The 19722-nt window shown below is 40.7% G+C and overlaps 1 protein-coding gene across 2 annotated transcripts in view; it reads left to right on the forward strand.

The window, feature by feature from the left end:
* Positions 1-17707, forward strand: part of LOC118795159 (epidermal growth factor receptor-like) — a 78742-nt gene extending 61035 nt beyond the window's left edge. The window contains exons 10-28 of one of the 2 annotated variants that reach the window (XM_036553544.1): positions 34-107; positions 226-316; positions 824-1023; positions 1671-1803; positions 4186-4276; positions 4630-4787; positions 4970-5008; positions 5364-5505; positions 5798-5920; positions 6203-6301; positions 7964-8149; positions 9776-9931; positions 10379-10454; positions 11868-12014; positions 12229-12326; positions 12594-12761; positions 14688-14729; positions 14908-15001; positions 16197-17707. In XM_036553544.1, the coding sequence (XP_036409437.1) occupies positions 34-107; positions 226-316; positions 824-1023; positions 1671-1803; positions 4186-4276; positions 4630-4787; positions 4970-5008; positions 5364-5505; positions 5798-5920; positions 6203-6301; positions 7964-8149; positions 9776-9931; positions 10379-10454; positions 11868-12014; positions 12229-12326; positions 12594-12761; positions 14688-14729; positions 14908-15001; positions 16197-16558 (2479 nt within the window). In that variant the 3' untranslated portion in view covers positions 16559-17707. The remainder of the gene's footprint in view (positions 1-33; positions 108-225; positions 317-823; positions 1024-1670; positions 1804-4185; positions 4277-4629; positions 4788-4969; positions 5009-5363; positions 5506-5797; positions 5921-6202; positions 6302-7963; positions 8150-9775; positions 9932-10378; positions 10455-11867; positions 12015-12228; positions 12327-12593; positions 12762-14687; positions 14730-14907; positions 15002-16196) is intronic. The other variant, XM_036553553.1, reaches the window with a different exon arrangement.
* Positions 17708-19722: the final 2015 nt, after the last annotated feature.

The raw sequence follows: 19722 nt of genomic DNA on the forward strand, positions 1-19722 counted from the left end.
GCTTGACTTACTGATTTTGTAATATTTTTTCAGTGATCCCTTTACCAAAACACGCAGTCTGGATCCTACAAAGCTGGACATATTCAAGACAGTGAAAGAAATTTCTGGTAAGACAACAGGCAAAGCTGTCTTGGTCATCAAATTACAGCCAGGTTTTGATTTGAAGTCATATAATCATGAAGTCATGTAAAATTGCTCACGGTGCTGTCATTCTCTTGTTTAAAGGCTTCCTTCTGATTCAGGCCTGGCCATCACAACTAACCTCACTCAGCCCCTTTGAAAATTTGGAAATCATCCGTGGAAGGACCAAACAGCAGTAAGCTACATGTGTTTACGTGAGAGGCTAAAGGAATTCCCCCTTTTTAATATGCTACCAAGACAAGCTCAAATGCATTATTTTGAACAGGTACCATTGTGTCCCATTACCAGCAAGGGTGTTCTGTAAAATGTTTCATATGTATGTTCAGACTAGATCTTGCATCTGCTCATCAATAGGATTACTGTTTATTGCAGTGCCAGGCTGATTGGCTGTTGCAGTACATTGCAGTTGCAGTACATTGCATGTAGTACAGTGCATTAGCAGACAGCCATGTTTGAATCCAAATGACTCAGAAGACAGGAACTTGCTCCAGTTTCTCAGACATTGCAAGGCACTAAATGTAATTAGAAGTCACAATTAAGGGAAAGGAACATAATTACAATGTCAAAGTGATATTGTAACATTGCAATAATATCTTTGCGTAAATATTGTTGCGTATGTTTGCAGGGAGGGTACATGTCTTGACTGAAAAGTACTCTTTCACTTCTGACTGTTCACTCCCAGAGGCACAGCCAGCTTTGCCGCATTGAACCTTCCCATCACCCACTTGGGCCTGCGTTCGCTGAGAGAGATAAGTGATGGTGACGTGGTCATAAAGAACAACCGCCAGCTGTGCTACACCAATAAGGAACACTGGAAGACACTGTTCAAGTCTGTCAAGCAGCAGTCCAAGGTGGAGGGTAACGCAGGCCCCATCACATGTGGTAAGCATAGAAGTGTCCTGAGGTAACATGTGCAATTAGCCTTTACCGCAGTGAGTTGCTTAAAATAAAAAAGTGGAGCAAGAGTACTGTGGCATAAATTGATGTGTTTTCAATATGTGTAATACTGAAATTGAACCAAAAGAAACAGGCTGTTTGGCTGATGTTACATGAAGCAATTTACATGCATCTTAAGTTACAATTTTTGCAAGTAAAACTGAAGTTAAAAAAGTCATATTTAACTAGCAAAATAGATATTGCTTATTTCTAACCCCAAGCTAGTTAGCTAACTTTCCGAAACTGGTTTACAGTGAACAACTGATTTCTCTACAAATAACTTTCTATTTAGTGTAATTTAATGTGGATGTGTTGATATATTATTTACCTCTTGACCACTTGTAAAAACCCTCAAAAAATTCAATGACTGTGATCCCATTCTCCTGAGTCCGCACACTGTATTTTTTCCTCCTCTATCAGTTGAAGATGAATTCATTCTAGATATTTAGATTGGAGTGAACGACCTAGCCAGTTCAAATATATAGTGCTTCTCCAGTGAAAATTGAATACGGCTGTTTGTTTAACCTGAGACTACTAAATCGTATTAAAGATGAACAGTCCATAAACCCCAGTTGTTCTCCCTCTCTGCTCAGCTCTGCAGAACAACACGTGTGATGAGATGTGCACGGAGCAGGGCTGCTGGGGTCCCGGACCCACCATGTGTTTCACTTGTCGGCACTTTGCCCGCAGGGGGCGCTGTGTGAGGGCCTGCAACCTTTTGAATGGGTGAGTAAGGACTCAGCCTCAGCACAGCTCTGGGCAGAACAAATGTCCTGTTTTTCTTAAGTGTTTTTTTCCATCATTAGACAAACCACTTACTGTATGTCTGTGAAAAGTCTGTCTGAGTTCACTTATTACTCACAGTTGTTTTTCAAGAGAAGATATTTCAGATTAAAAATAAGAAAAGAAGATCTTACATTCTAAAGAAGTTATCCATACAATAAAAAAACTGTAAGCACCATGTTCATGTGGAGGTGTTTCGTCAGGAGACATTTCATACTTTTTGTGTTTTGTTTGGAAAGAAAATTTGTAAAACACAGATTATAGTTTAGGGCCACCATACAAATGGACTCAGCAGTGCCTTCCTCAAGGGAAATAGGTTTGGAGATATTAAATCATTGGAATTATATTTAATAGGAAGCCAGTTCACCAGAAACAGCTGGCCCTTATCTGAACCAGCCGACTCTTGTCTCTGAGTTTATAGAGTTAAACTATGAACTCTAAGTTTTGACAACAGTCAGAGGGAAGGTCACGTTAAACCCTAGAAGCACAGAGTCAAACACTGTCTGCTGACTAAACCTCCATGTGTAGCCACTGATATTAAACAACTCGCTGCCTCTTCTCTGTACAGCGGTACAGCAGTACAAGCATGCCTGTAACTGGCTATGAGGTCACCAAGGCCCGGACCTCGGTAATTTTTTTTGAGCTAAAAGTAAAATTTGAAGCTAAATACAACTGGATAAAAAAATCAGTGTTTGAGAACTTCTCCTCCGAGATGAGTGCATTCTTAATTCAGTTTAGAATTGTTATTTAGTGTCCGCTGTGTGTGAGAGTTGGGAGAGAGGGCACGAGCACAGCCTCTTGCATCATCAGCACTTCCACTGACAGCAGCAATTGGAATTTACGCATGTTGGCAGCAGCAGGTGGCATGTATGTGAACTGGCAGCATACCATTCGGTAAGACAAAGCAATGATCGTTATGCCATCTTACAGATGCTGCCAACATGCGTAAATTCCAATGGCATTGTATGAAACATGTTAAATATGCGTACTCTGGCCATGATGAAGACTATTTCATACTTTCATACTAGTAGGCTAGCTAACGTTTCACACAATGCCATTGATTAAAAAACGGCTTATGTAGGTGACGGTATCAACAATAGTAGGCCTACGAAACATTTCAAAGCCAAATTTGGAAATGAATATAAGTGTATAATGATGTTAGCTTGTAATGGTGTTACTCTCAAGCATTTTTCTTTTTTTTTAAGTTAACTAAGGTTGTGGAGATGGGAGGGGGCAATCCCCAAATACAGAACCCACATGAGAGGTTATTCAGTACAGTCCAGTTCAGATGGTGTACCTTACCATTAAAACACAAAAATAATATTTGTTTCTTGTAAATAGCAACAGGTCTCTTTCTATGTATGTAATGTTTATATGTGTAATTTTGATAGTTCAGTTCAGTTGGTGTATGGAGGTATTGTGACATATAATTGGTTCAAACTGTCAGTCCATCGGAGACTGACTTAGAGGCAGGGCACCATTAAGTGGTATGTAATGGCATTGGATATAGTATAATTTTCAGGCCATAAATTGTTATAATGTTTCCTGAATTAGCATGTAAGAATGATGTCATATCAGTGTCATTTACTTCACTTCATTTTGATCAGTGTAGCACAGTTGACTAGAAGAAACAGATGACACTCATACACCGTAAATAAATATTATGCTATATTTACTACTTAAAACATTGATTAATGTGAGCAAAATTATTGTAAGAACACAGACACACTTTTGATAATATTTAGTATCAGGTGGTTGACAGATGTATTATCCTAGATAATGCTATTATTCTGTTCAACAGCTCTGTTGCGATATCACTGTTTTAAGAAAGCAGAATCTGGTAGGACTATATAGATCTATATATGTCTTACCCTGGCTAGAACCTTGGGTCACATATTCCACATAATATAACTCAATCTTTACGTGAAGAGTCTATAGTTAAGGACTGATGACATGGCTCAAGGTAACAGGAAGCAGCTTTGTCTCTCTCCCATCATGTCATGTCTGACAATATGTCCCAGAACTGTGGCAAAATGAGGCTGTGATAGCCCTTTTCAAAAGTGTGCTGCATTGTACTGATGGGGTGGCGCAGGAGATGAGGTAGGGCTGAACCCACCCCTAATCTTACTCTGTGGGTTTATGTGAATTAAAACACTGTTGTCATTGCTGATGATAGTAAGTAACTTGATATTTTTGCAGGGTAAATTTTGCTTTGTGTTGTGAAGTTGAATGAAAGCCACAGAGCTGGCATCATTGAAAGAATGCAGAAAAGATGTTGTGGTGTCAGACATTTCATGTTTGTCTGTTGTTTGTTCATTTTCACAGGGAGCCAAGAGAGTATGTGGTGAACAGCACATGTCTGGAATGTGACCCAGAGTGCAAGCCTCAGAACGGAACTAAGACCTGCACTGGGCTAGTATGTGTCCCTCACATTAGCATCAGTATCCTATGGCTAGTTTGAGTTCAGAAAGTGATCACTGCCTCACACCAGGAGAAGGAAAATTGTTTGTTGTTAATTTACATTCATGGATGATTGATTCCAATTCCTTATTTTGATGCGTTCATTTATCTGTATAATCATTGCAAATTTATAGATTGGTGTACAACGGATGTAATGCTCCATATCTCCTTATCATCACAACCTCTCCTCCCAGCTTGTGGTAGAACTACAGAAGAACAGTTGTAACTGTTCTTCTGTAGTTCTACCACAAGCTAGGAGGAGAGGTTGTGATGATGTGGAGATCTGACCCCTGTCCTCTCTGACCCTAGGGCCCTGATAAATGCACGGAGTGTGCCTTCTTCAAAGATGGCCCACACTGTGTCCACAAGTGCCCACATGGCGTGCCTGGGGAGAGTGATACGGTCATTTGGAAGTATGCTGACAGGGAGAGGGTGTGCCAGCAGTGCCACGGAAACTGCACGCAAGGGTGAGCTCCTTTTACACAGAGGGGAAATATGCTGGAGACTCACCCACATGCATGAGTCTGTGCAGATGAAACGTGTACATAATTGCAGGGGAATTTCCTTGGGAGTAAATGGCCATTATTTGATGACCTCTTGTCACTGTCGGATTGTTGTTTATTGATTATTGTTCTCTCCTTCTATTTAGATGTACTGGACCTGGACTGGCAGGCTGCAATGCTAAAGGGTAAATCTGAAATGTGTATCAGCAGTCACATAATATGATCATACTGTTGTATAAAGAAGTCAGCGAACTTCAGCACTGCTACCAATCATTGCTGTGGATCCCTTATGTGACCATGAATCACCATTACTTTATACCATCCAGTCTGGGACACCATATTCTTGACCATTTCCTCATTAAAGCTTGAAATAAAAAGAGCACACTAAGTTTTTAGTGAGTGTATATATATATATATATATATATATATATATATATATATATATATTACATTTGAGAATTATTTTAAGTATGTGTAAATGTAATGCACAATTTAATTAATGAGTTGACTCATTGAGTTTCTCGTGTGGGCATATGGCAGCTCTCATCTGCCTTCAATTGCGGCGGGCATCGTGGGTGGGATGCTGGCCTTCGTCATCATCTCCCTCGCCATCTTTGTACTTCTGAGGAGACGTCACATTAGGAGGAAGAGAACTCTGCGAAGGCTGCTGCAGGAGAGAGAGGTGAGACACGCACGGGGATGACTACAATGCTGTGACATCAGGACATCTTTAATCAATGACAAAGAACTGTCTGTGGAGGTAGAGCCGATTCTCACCAAATTCTGATCATTTCTTTGGATTGGCCTCAGAGGAATACCTACAGCATTGTACATAATCACAGGGTTTTAGCTGAATAGGGATGGTGAATTGACTAGACTTCTTAGGTTGGTAAGCTAAGTTATGATGGGTTAATTAGCCTCTGCAACATCATAATACTATATTCTGCTACACAATGTTGTCTGGGCCCTTACAGCTGGTCGAACCCCTCACTCCCAGTGGAGAGGCACCCAACCAGGCACTGCTCCGGATACTGAAGGAGACTGAATTCAAAAAGATCAAGGTGCTAGGCTCAGGGGCCTTTGGCACTGTGTACAAGGTAAGCACTTTCATGTAGGCCGGCATCTTCCTGTGGTATGAACTGCTCAAGTTAGAGCTCAAATTAGAGAGCATTCATCTATCTCTAGAAACTGTCCATTCATATGAGTGAACATTTACGTTCATTTTCTGTAGAATACAATCTATTCAAGCAAAGGTTGAGTAAGAGCTTTTAAGTCAGCAGATTTGTGCTATCAGCTTTCACTGATGTTTCTGTAAGAAAGTATGGCTGAGCCATAAATAATTACCATACACATTTAATAAGGGGTGTGTTCTCCTACAGGGCTTGTGGGTTCCAGAGGGGGAGGATGTGAAGATCCCTGTTGCTATTAAGGTCTTGAGAGAGGCCACATCCCCTAAAGCCAACAAGGAGATTTTGGATGTGAGTCTGTCATCGTATAAAGCTGTAGTTCATCTACAATGACAAATTAACTGTACATTGATTGTACACTGGTTGCACTTTATTGTGTTGAAATGAAAGCTTTTTACCCCAAGGAATGTAATCATTCCTAGTTGAAGATATAAATTATTAAAATATGCGGCTGTGACCGTGACTGTCTGCACCTGTGCACACAGTTGAAGAATGTTCTTTTTTCCAATGAGGGAAGTCTGATTGATTCAAGGTTAAAAGCTTCTAGTTCTCCGGCTTCCTGTTCTAGCCTGCACCACTTACTGAGTCTGAACAATCCTCTGACACTGATATTTTTTTACCCCAAATCGACACATCCCTCCAGGACAATTGCACATTATTTTCCTTTATTCTTGTCTTTCAGAGGACATCTGTGTTGCATTTGCATTCAAATCAGCATTATATGTATTAAGAAATTAACAGACTTCTCTATACAAAATGGTATAAAACTGCTACAAAAATGTGGCTTCATTACAGTATCCATGCAGTTCTCCCTCAGTGCATTTGTGAACATCCATGGCTGTTTGTCCTATCATCTTCAATACCTTTTGTATTGATCTGCCTTTTTATAGTTCCTTAGGATTTTCATTTTCCTCCCCAAAGACTTTGTCCGCAATAATAATTATAATTTTCAATCAAATCATCAATCAATAAAATGCCTGAAAGTGTTACAATTATTCTATTCACAATAACTCCTCTATATGAAAGTATATCAAATTTCATTCTTTGGTGTTGTGTTTGTTTAAGCTTTTGATAGCACACATCTTCCATGTGCTTTGGGAAGTCATTGTTTGGTGTCCTTTGGAAAAGCAATAGAGGTTAATGACCTTTATGAATGACTTGATTGAATGATTGACTGTATTTTTTGTGGAACACTCTTTATCAAATGAAACACTGTTGTGGTCCCTGACTTTGTGCTGGTGTTTCCATGTTTGAGTTTAATGACACCAGTAGCAACCAGGCTCTGCTATACTACAGGATGAAACACAATAACCTCAAGTCAGAATCATTTGGCAAACAGATGTGTGTCTGTACACAACAGAAATTACAGAAATTTATTCATAAGCATTACTGTACAGAATAGAGTTTTGAGTGTTTTGAGTTTTCTTGTAATATAGCAAAAAGGTTGTCCAGCACAGGTGGAAACTTTCTCCTTATTGAGACATGTTTGTTTATACTGCTCATTAGAACAAAAAATTGTGCTTTGTACTCTGGCTCTGGTAAAGGAGAGGCAGGCCCGTATCAATGTCTGACATGTAATGTATAGGCTGAATTATCATAGGCCACCATGTTTTTGTAACTTAAACTCATAATATTGTAAAGAGTTGCATTTTGCCATTCTGTTTTGTTAAAAGATGTTAGGGAGGAAATCATTTCTTTGGAAGAGGACATGTCTTTCTTTGATTTATTCAGGGGAGAACTTTGATTGTATCTCTATTCCTTAGACCCCTGCTGTTAGCCATGTGAACACACTCCTAGTTTCCAACCATTCTGCCTCCTAAACCTACTGATACCTTGTGATTACAGATGGAAGTGTTTGTCATTCTTGCTGTAGATTGAAAGCTCCATTGAGCTTTATGTTTTCACATGTCCTCCTACCCTCTGACCCCCCCCCACTTTACCCCCCTCTTGCAGGAGGCCTATGTGATGGCCAGTGTGGACAACCCCCATGTGTGTCGTCTCCTGGGCATCTGTCTGACCTCCACTGTCCAGCTCATCACCCAGCTCATGCCATTTGGCTGTCTGCTGGACTACATCAAGGAGAACAAAGACAATATTGGCTCACAGTACCTGCTAAATTGGTGCGTGCAGATTGCCAAGGTGAGGATTACTCTTGTGAACAGAGCAATCTACATCTGTGTCCACAGTCATCCTGGGATGGAACTTTAAAATCATGCAAATTCCTGTTAAGTTCAGTGTGTTCTTTCTGTAGTAGCACACGTGGCTCCAGTTTCCCTGTGCATTGCAGACCTTTCTGTTTTCACATCAGTATCAATTTGTCAAAATCCACAACAAAGAGACCTTCCAGCATGTGTCTGACCATTTCCTCATGGATACGTAAAAAGGGGCTCACTCTTGTATCCCAAGGACAGACTGTCCGACTATCCACTCTTTCCTCCTTCCAGTGGTATACGGGCTCCCTTTTTGCAGTGCATCACACTTTTACAGTCATTTGTGTGAACCTTGCCTCTGGCTGTTCTCTGCAGACAAGAATGATATGAGCTTCAAAAGGATTAAAGCCTGATTATACAACTCGCTGAAAGTCAAACAATATGAGCTGCTTTATCCCCTTGCTCTAGATCTGATTTTTTTTAAACAGATGCCTTCTCTGAAATTCATCCTCCAGCCATAGGCTCAGATCGGGGTTCATCTTGATACCACATAGACTTTCTATTGTTTTGCAAGTAGTAGAGACACATGCTTATTGACAGGAAATTCAAATCAGCAAAGGTTCATGTTTATGTTCAAAAGAATCCAAATTATTTGTCAGTTACATTAATAAGCATTCACAGCATGATTGGGTTTAGGAAGGGGAAAAATTAATTAAGTCCTGTGGGGAATTGAATATAAAAAGTATTGTGCTGTTTGTTCTCTTTCATGAATCACTAGAGAAGGAATTGCATTTTCCATCTTGTGTATTTTGTAGAATCATTATTATGTATAGGACATTAATTTGTATATTGTCAGTAAGTGTAGCGGTTTCACACCTATCACAGAAGGTGGTTTAGTTTTCCCACTAAACCTTACATACATAAACAATGTAATACATAAAAACATGATCACCAATACAGTATAGTGATCCATGAACTGTTTAGTAAGTAACATTGACCAGACCCAGGAATTTCAAGATGACATTTTGCTTCAGAGAAGGCTTACGTAAAAGTAACCTTTCACATTTTTATCATATTATTGTTCATTTGGAGCAATGTCACACACAGGGTTATGGTGTCACACTCACATTCCTTTTGAATATTGTATGGCTTGGATGCCAATAAAAACTATAAGGAGTGTTTATTACTTATGTACAGCATGAAGTAATGCAGAATTTTAATTAAATGTACAAATATGGATGTTGTTCCAAACCAAGCTGCTCAAACAATAGTGCTGATTAGTTTGTTATGGATTCTCTGTCAATCCTTATCACTGTTTGACCTTTGCTGTTGGTCTAATTAGGCCGGATTGGTTAATGTGTATGCCATATGTGCTTAATTGACCAAGGAAATTGCAACAGACACATTTTAAGCATAATGCAAATCTCTTTCAAGATGCCTGTCTGTTCATGTCATTCTTTTCTATAGGCGTCTGTTAATTTATAACCACAATCACATTAGGAACTCTTGTTCTATAAGTCAGGCATGCAGTCATTAGTCAGTAAGGTGGACCATTGTGTGAGTTTATGCAGGAAGTGTGCATTGGGTGAAATTTGAAGTCGTATCCTGTCCCTAGGGAATGAACTACCTGGAGGAGCGACACTTGGTTCACCGTGACCTGGCAGCCAGGAACGTGCTGGTGAAGACCCCTCAGCATGTAAAAATCACTGACTTTGGCCTGGCCAAGCTCCTCAGTGCAGATGAGAAGGAATACCATGCTGAAGGAGGGAAGGTTAGCCAAACCATTCTCACACAAAAGCTGCCCCAGCAGAATAACATGAGCAAATTATCTTTCTTAAACCCAGTGCTGACAGCAGACTCCCCAGGGGTTAGAATTAATACCCTTTCTTGAAAGGTATTAAGAAAGTAAATATCCTTTGTAACAGAAGGTCTATTGTTAATTAGTATTATTTCATTCTTAACTCAGGAACAACATAGCTGTCCAGGAAACATATTTAGCCTGGTATCCTGCTGAATAGCAACAGAAAATCAAGAAAAGTGTGTGATTTTGTGTTCATATGATTTCATTCTCCATCCTGGAGGCAACTCAACCAATTTAATATAAAATGCATTGTAAACAGACTCCCGATGCCACCTTCCCACAAGTGGACCTTGTCTGAGATTCTTTACAAGCATGAAGCTCACTGAGGACTGACTAGCATGAGCCTTCTTTCCCCAGGTTCCAATCAAGTGGATGGCCCTGGAGTCCATTCTGCATCGGACATACACTCACCAGAGTGATGTGTGGAGCTATGGTAGGTCATTGAGAGTCCTCCAGCTGATTGTAACATTGCTGCAACCTCTCACCCACAGTTTCAGTAAACCATTTTGTGGGTCAGACAGACTCTCTCGGGGTCCATGAATTGTTTTTTTTTTCTTTTTCTATGTTGCCAATATGTTATGTTAGCAACAGATCATGCATCAGCATAAAACTTTTTCTACATTAACGGGTTTTTATTAGGATTTATGGTGAGAAAGCAGATCTTAAAAGCTGAGATATTTGAAGCTGAGATATTTGAACACTAAAATCCAAATCCCCCAAAATGAAGCAATGGGCTAAAATGAATACTTGATCAGTGCTTGATCAAGGACTGTCTGTTTGGCTCTTATCTGAATGTGCGGAGGCCCAAGGAGCAAGCGCACAGATTTACAGTTTGTGACTGAAGCCCTCCTTCTCTTGTTCTCTGAGGAGCTCAAAAACACCCACACACTCCAGTCAGCTAGGTCTCCTTTCCCCACCAGCTCTGCATAGTAAACCCTCAGCCAAACAGTAACAAGAGTAGCAGAGCCTGGCCCCATACACCAGCCCCCTTTCCCTTTTTATCCTTCCAAACAAGTCACCGCATCCAGCTCTGACAAGCACCTGGGAGCCTTCATTATAATATATGTGGCCAAACCGTTATGCATAGGCTTGCCTGGATTTAGGATTCCCTGAATCAGATGAACATTGATGGATAAATTAAATAAAAACTTTGACCAATATGCTAATAAAATACCCATTGGCATTTTAGGTTTCATTTGAGAAAGCAGCCCTCTATCAGGCAAACTTTCACTAGTACCATATGTAAAGTTAATGATACCCAGGGATGGTTTTCAGTAATTGCTCTAATGACAGTGTCTCAAACCATACCTTCAGATAACACAGTCCCAATGAGTAATTCTAAATGTGTGAGTTCCCACCACCTGCTGTGCACTAATGTGTAGGTTTTCTACTCTGTGTCTCTGTTGGTTGCATACATCTCACAAACAACTGAGAAAGTGTTGAGTGGATGGGGCCTATACCACCTGACCTGATAATATGTGGAATGCATTAGAACCAACCATCTCATACTTGATTTGATGCTAGAACGAGGATCACACTGGCTTTTACGGTTTTGTCATTTGGAACCCAACAGTATTGACATGGGGTTTGTTACACAAGTAAGATATGATGACACACTGTGACTCACACCCTCAGTGAATGGCATCGCGTATATTCACCAGCATTCAGTAATTGCCCCTCAGTTCTCCCATACCCCCTGTCATCAAAAGGACAGTTTGACATCTGAGGAATCTCGAGGGCTTCCATGATCTCCATGTGTCTCACATAGCTGTCAAGAACAGGCTCGGAAACAGCAGGAAATCCCTTTGACTGACACTCACTACCAAATCCCTTTTCCTTCTTGCAGGTGTGACAGTTTGGGAGCTGATGACCTTTGGGTCCAAGCCCTATGATGGCATCCCAGCCAGCGAGATTGCGGGGATCCTGGAGAAAGGGGAGCGCCTGCCTCAGCCGCCCATCTGTACCATAGACGTTTACATGATCATGGTCAAGTGTGAGTCTGCCATCACTCCTTGCTGTGTTTTCTTGTAACATTGAGCCAGGTTATTTGAGTCTGTCCACTGGAGGGATGCAATTTCAGCCACAGAATATGGGTCAGTCATGTGTTGTGTGCTAGATTACAAGTACCTGAATCTGAGTCATAACTCCCAGCAGCTCCTCAAGTGGAAGTGTGATTATCTCTTCGTTCCTGATTGACTATCCCCTAGGCTGGATGATTGATGCAGACAGCAGACCACGCTTCAGGGAACTCATCGGTGAATTTTCTAAGATGGCACGGGATCCTTCACGCTACCTGGTAATTCAGGTAGCTGACACTATTTCGATTCCTCAGGCCCTGCATGCTTGGTACTGTCTCAGAGGACAGGTCCCATTTGATATACTATACTAAGCTACTCAGCACTGACTCTGACACTGATGCCAGTGTCAGCAGATAGAACTCAAAATGCTCCTCATACTCCACTTGTGGTCAGTGTAATACATCCAATTCAGACAAATTGTATAGAAAGCAGTACGTGGGTTAGTCATTACAGACCAAAGCGCCTCTGCTGATTAGCAGTTTTTGCACCTACAGGGTGACGAACGCATGCACCTCCCTAGCCCGAGTGACTCCAAGTTCTACCGCACACTGATCAGCGACGAAGACATGGAGGATGTGGTGGATGCGGATGAGTACCTGGTGCCCTACAATGGGTTCTTCAACAGTCCCAGCGCCTCCCGCACACAGCTATTCGGCTCCACGGTAACTGTGCCTGCGACCTCACAGTGCAAAAGCAGTTGTATTAGCTGATGGAACACATGAAGAGAGGGCATTTATTGTGTAACCACCTGCTGAATTTGTGCGCCATAACTGTAACCTGAGAGTCAGTCAATGTTGTACATTTTCACCATGCACCTATGCCTCTAAGATCAACCATCCTGAGATTCTAATCATGTAGCGCTGCCAAAAGTTGTTCTGTGGTCTATACTTTGCAGCCAAAAGCTACTGGGGCAAATATGAAGACCTCAAATGCTGCATATGAGGTGACTCAGTTTGTCTGCACATGAGGTCTAAGGTGTTAGCATCAGGCAAAATGTATTACTTTGATATTTAATAAATAAGACCCTCAGACTCTCACATACTCATTAGTGTGTAGTTTGTGTGGTGCTCAAACAGTACATTAAATTACTAGTCTCATTAAATGACCGGACTCACCACAGAGTACACTTGTGTAGGGCAGAGGGACAAAAGGAGAAGGTGACCAGCATTACAGCAGAAGTGCAGGGATCCTCAGGTTTCAATTCAAGTAAAAATAACAGGTCATGTATGTATTGCCAGGCCTTAATGGAAGTGTTCAGAGACGTTCCTGTCCCCTTGTCAAGGACCATTCCGTGTCATGTGATACTGTGTCTCTCAGTATACCCTGTATCTTCACCTGCTGACCATGTGTGAGTGAGACAGGCTCAGCGCCAGGAGAAAATACAGAGGGTTCAATTGCAACCCACGGGGGTGCACAAGAAGTCATAAATACTATGTAGATCTCAGGATATAAGGAGACAACTGGGGGTGCACTGAGGCCTGTCTGGGGGTGCAGTGCACCCCTAAGCACCCCCGTGGCGCCACGCCTGGAGTGAGAGGTCTGTCTCAACACATGGTCACTGCTGTGGATCCTGCAACAAAGCCAGCCTGTTGTCTGTACTTTGGGAAAGAGGGCAGGAGGTAGTCCTTTGGTGGGGGTTTGTTTTGGCTGTGTCCTGTTTCGAGGCTGCTTCCTCAATGCATATTACAGCAGTCCACGAACGTGTGTGTGTGTGTGTGTGTGTGAGTGTATGTGTATGTGTATGTGTATGTGTGTGTGCGTGTGTGTGTGTGTGTGTGTGTGTGTGTGTATGTAAGTGTGTGTGGTTGTGAGTGTGTGTCTACATGTTGCCAACGAAGAAGAGGGGAAAACCTCGAAGGAGGGGGAAAGAAGGACCTGGCACAGACTCGATAGAGATGAGTGACAAGACTGTGGGTGTGATGCCCTCTTCTAATTTCTGTGTCTACAATTTAGCTACCAGAAGCCCCCCTCCACGCACACAAGTGTGCTTCTCAGCTCAAGTGCCAGTTAATTCATTTCCATCTTTCTCATGGCATTTTGATGTTCGAAATAACTCCACAGACTTGCCCCATCATCTCCTGGCTAAGACAGTAAAAGTAGCATTTCAAAACCTTTCAAAGTGTGATTACCTTTACAGACCTGTGCTACACCATTCCTACTGGAGACTTGACCTAGACAAGACCTCTGCTTATGTAATTTCCCTGGTCCTCTTTTGTTTCATCCTCTTAAGGTCTTGGGCATGCTGGCACTAGAAAGTGCTTTTCAAACTTTTTACTGCCTTCTTTTTTGTTTTTAAAAAGAGCTAAAGCTCTTTTATACTTTGCCTGTTCATGAAATGCTCTTTTGTTAGGATGAAAAATATGGTTGTAAAAGTATTATTGCATTAAAAACATAAGGTATCTGTGAAAATTGCATTTATGGTAGTATATTTAAAGTGTCCCTTTTAAAATTAAATACAAATGCTGCTTGTACCAGCATAGTTGTTAATACTTGTGTGGTGGGTAAAATGTCTGAGTGAAGTGACCAATGTCCTGTGTGTGGGGTCCATTGCGGCTGATCTTGACACAGACTCTCTTGTCTGTTTGCAGAGCCTGAACAGCAGCATTGGAGCCTGCCACAATAGGAATGGGGTGAGAAATGGGACCTGTGTGTGTGTGTGTGTGTGTGTGTGTTGTGTTTGTTTTGGGTTTTTTGGGGTGGGGCAGGGTAGGTGAGTTTTGCCATACAGCTATGAATGTAAGCTCCACATAATAGAATCTGTGTTATCAGAGCCTGCTTTTGGCTGACATTGTCTTTTGTTTTACACAGTATCGACACCCAATGAGAGAGAACAGTTTGATCCTGCGTTACATCACAGACCCCACGGATGGGTCTTTGGAGAGGTGCTTCCAGCCCATTCCAGGTAAAATGCCACTGCCTTCCTCTTGTGTTCCAGAAGGTTCAAATGATCCTTCCTCTTTTGCAGCGTTGATTTACTTTCACATTTGTGTTTTTCATTTCTCTACCTAAGGTAGCTACTAAAGGTAGCTAATAAAATGGTCCTTAAAGGGTATGGTTCTCTTCCTCTGCTTTAAATATCAGCATCAGAGTGTGACACTTCTGAGACACCTATTGGACAGAAACGGTAATGCAGGCGTAGTGTAATGCAGTAACACAATGCCATGTGTCTTAGGTAAACATCTTTAGATGCTTGTCATGTGCTGGGATCTAGCCTCCCTGTGGTGTAGTGGCATGCCTGTATGCAACAGGCCGTATTCTTGGGTATTTCACTGTACACATTTTGCACAGAATGTCATACTTTCCAACAAACATCTTGTGTTGGAAAGTTAGATGAAATGGACACACCAAGGACATGCAGTAATTTTAATACATAAATTGCACAAAGAACAAATGTAAGTTGTGAGAAGATACAATTGTACAAAGACAAGAGAGCCTATCTATGGGAGTCTGTCAAGGGAGGCCATAGGCTGTTACATCTAAATCCCACACCGCTGTTATTAATTACAATAATGAACTATGTGCTTGTTTTCCCATCCAATTTATTTGGAAGTGTTACTTCAGGGCACATGTTGGCATATTCCTGTTGTGTATGCTGTGATGCATGTGCATGTTGGGCCAGGGGCATATTTGTGGTCTCTGCCTTGAGCACTAAACACCGGTTCTTGTTCATGTGCGGATGATGGTTTCCTTGTTTGTGTAATCTTTAGCTGAATCCCCTTCATACTTTACTCTGGGAGTCACTCTGGATAAGAGCATCTTCTAGACATCAAAAATGAAAAAGTAGCATCATCTTGTATGGCATTTGGATAAGAGCATCTGCCAAGAGACAAAACAGAAATATCTGTAAAAGACTGACAGCTCTCTGGATGGTGAGGATGGGTGCAGAGAAGCATATCACAAAAACAACTGTGTAATTACATGTTATTAGTATAACGATTCTTAATTATTATTTTATTATCAAATCATGACCTGAATCACTCACTACAAATTTACTTTTTTGTGTAAATATCATGTGTTAGCTACTGTAACCAAACAAGCATGAGTCCTGCTCACTGTACTGATAGGTAATTCTGGACATTGATATTGGTGTGTTACAGAGTATGTAAACCAGAATGGGACCTCGGCGTCAGATGTGATGAATCCGAACTATCAGGAGCCAGACCAGCCCCGCCCTGAACCCTTCTCTTCTACTGGAGAGCTTGGCGAGAATGAGGCCACACACACTAACTCTTTCAATGGTGTGCCAGAAGGCCTCCAGTACCTGAACATAGACCAGCCCACTGCTCCCTGTGGTCATGACCAGCAGAGGTACAGACTGCAGACCAGCCTGGACAACCCTGACTACCAGCAGGACTTCTTCCCTGTTGCGAAGCCCCAGTCCAACGGCCATTTCCTCCAAGCTGCTGAGAACGTTGAGTACCTGGGCCTTACTGCCACTGTGCCAGCCGAGGTCCATTAGGGTCCAGCCTTGCCTGGGCAGAGAACAGGAGCACTTCAGAGCTGACTGAGATGCTGTCTGAGTTATTGGGTGTCTGTGGCCCTTGAGGCTACAAGGAGTCTGACATGGGGACGAGGGGAGAGATGACACTGACTGCTTTGACCTTTATTAACCCTTGCTTGCAGCCGTGTAGACCCAGTGACTTAATGGCCATAAGGGAAACCAGTAACCAGAAAATCACCTCTGACCCTGGACTTTTGCATCAAATTTCTTCTTTTGTCTCATTTTATTTGCTGAACTCTGGATGGCACCCTCTGAAGACATGTAGGACTTTGAAAATAGCTTTGGCTCCTTAATTTCAAACAGGAGTTGTAGGCATTGTCTCTTTAAGTAATGCCAGTTTTATGGGACAACAGAGCTTTGGCTCAGACTTGGAAAGGTCAGCTTCTATAAATCAGCCACCTCACAATCACTCACGAAGACTACAAATGGAGCAGTATTTTTTCTGACCACGTTTGTTTTGATGTCTGTCTTTGTGCTGTTCTGTTACCTTACCACAAAATGTGAGTGGGGAGAAAATGATGGAGGGGAAGACTGGACAAACAGAAAGGCAATACAGAGTTGCCACGGTGTCTTTGCCCCTGGTTTTGTGGTAGACCTCACTTTTGTCTACTTACTGGAAGCATTGATTGTAAAGACAGGTATATATGTTGAATATATATGTTCTATTGAAAGACTCCTCTGTTAATGGTAATAAGTGTTACTGTGGTACAGCAGAATATATTGATGAACTTATTGTGTCGAAATAGGTACAAGGATATTTGTTTGCGCTTTTAAATGTTTTGGGACCAAATTTCTCTGTACATTTAGGTATTATAAGGTATCCCAAATCCAGCCATGGAATGTAATATGTTTTCCTGAAACTTGGATGGATTACCTTCTTCCATTTGGTGGACATTTGATACCATAATCTAGGCAATGACATGAGGCGAGATTATCTGAGGAGGAATGAAGTATTTTTCTGTTACATGTTAGAGTTGACCACTTTTAAAATGATATTGCAATGTTTTAGATGTTCTGACCAGTGTCTAATCCCTATCTCACTTTCCTGTTGGACAGTTTTCATCCACCTACTCTGTTTCATTTTGAAGTATTATTTTCTTAATGTGCCCTCTTACCTGTCATACACTTTATTGTAATTTTTAATGACCAAAATCATTCCATTTATGATAATCCTGACTACAGAATTTTTGTGTTTTAATATGAAGTTGGTAATATTCAATTGCAAAATGTACAGGAAGATATTACTGTGAAAGAGATACATACAGAAGAGAAGGTGGGAGGCAGTGTCAGGATGTTTCAAAAATCACTTGGATCACCGTAGAACTTCTGTAAAAATGCATTCATTCATTCAATAATCAGAAATTATTGCGACAGTGTAAACTTACATTATCAAATTAAATTAAAGTGAGTTCTCAGGTGCTAGATAAAAAAAGAAGGAAACAATGAATCTGCTGTTTCAATAGGCTGCCCCTTTCCTTACATTCTAGTCATATTGGGTCATGCTCTTTAGGTATTGGTGTAAGCGCTGAATATATACATATATATATATATATATATATATATAAATATGCAAAGCATGACTGTTGCAGCTGAACCATGACAGTGTGTCGGGAATCTGGGATTTATTGTTCCCGATTTGTTTTAGCCCCTAGCATTTGCACTCTTGTGCTGAAAGACCAGATCTGAAGAGGAAACATTCTCTTATTTTATGAATTCATGCACGTAATCCGCTCTTCTTATTCATGACCTTAGCTTTTCAATTTGAAACGAAAACTGTAAAATCACACTTTACATTGGAGTTATGTCGGCAGACATGTCTTTATCAACATTGCATGAGTCAAGTCATTGTTTCATTTGTATTTTTAATGGTAACAGCCTGCATTATCATTCATTAATGTCTAAAGCTTCCTATAAACGATAGTTTAAGGCCATAGACCTAGCAATGCCTCAAAAAGACATGGCAAGTCCTATGATTTTTCTCAGAAGCAGTAAACTGCTAGTGTATGTTAATGAATGATAACGAACTGTATCTTCTATAGGGTTATTATGGGTGACTACATAAAGAACATCATCTTCATGTAGTCACATAGTAGTAGTAGTAGTAACATCATAAGAACACATTAAGCTTAATATTGCAGTCATATTTTATTACATTTTTCAATATCAAACTAATTCCACATTGCTTGTATGTTTGTAGAGTCAGCTGCCTATTTAAAGGAAATCATTTCTCATGAAAGCCGGAGACTGTAGCATGTATAAATATTAGGATTCAATTCTCTTTGGAAAAGTAGTTTGGTGTTTCTCAGTGGTCTTCAGAAAGTTATTAGGATTTAATTCTCTTTGGAAAAGTAGTTGGGTGTTTCTCAGTGGTCTTCAGAAAGTTATGTGGTCTCTTTATCACTGGTCACTGAATGGAATATTTCCACACAAATCCTGTCCCAATGTTTCTTTCTAGTCTCCTGCATTTTTTGTGAAGACCATTCCAGTTAGGATACAACTGTGTTGTTATCTTACAGCAACATAATTATGTAGCAATAATTTCAGATATTGATTTCAATTAATTAGCTTTGATTTGCAGGTGTGATGACTCTCTGGAGCACTTTCTGTGGTATTAAAATGAATGAGCACTCGATCACAGCATGCTCATCACATGTATGGACACAGTAGCTTCAGGCATGAATTCCATTATATAAGAGCTGTCATTTCAAATGTTAGACACATGTGAGGTGTACTTGGAATAAGTTGTTAAAATTCCATTTCCCAAAGTTTGCCTGAAGAATTTCAATCTAAATTCAAGCTAAAGGTCACAATGAATGAAATAGACTCATCCTTCTTTAGGTTTCATATTTGTTGCCAATGTTACTGCTCTGCCTTACTGTGGAACCTAGATTATTTCTATTAACATTTAGTTTTTTATAAGTGTTTTGATACAAAACATTTATATAATGTTTTTGTATTGCCCACGAGCTGAGTAAAACCTTTAGATATGATCTATACAAATATGCCAAGTTAAAAAAATATATGATTCAGCACTCTTATTTGCTTCGATTTTAACAAAAATGAGTTATTTTGTCTCTCTAAGAGAACTCTCTAAAAGAGCTCTCATTGCATTCACAAATGTT

The sequence above is a fragment of the Megalops cyprinoides genome, chromosome 2 (assembly GCF_013368585.1).
Source record: "Megalops cyprinoides isolate fMegCyp1 chromosome 2, fMegCyp1.pri, whole genome shotgun sequence".
Lineage (NCBI taxonomy): Eukaryota > Metazoa > Chordata > Actinopteri > Elopiformes > Megalopidae > Megalops > Megalops cyprinoides.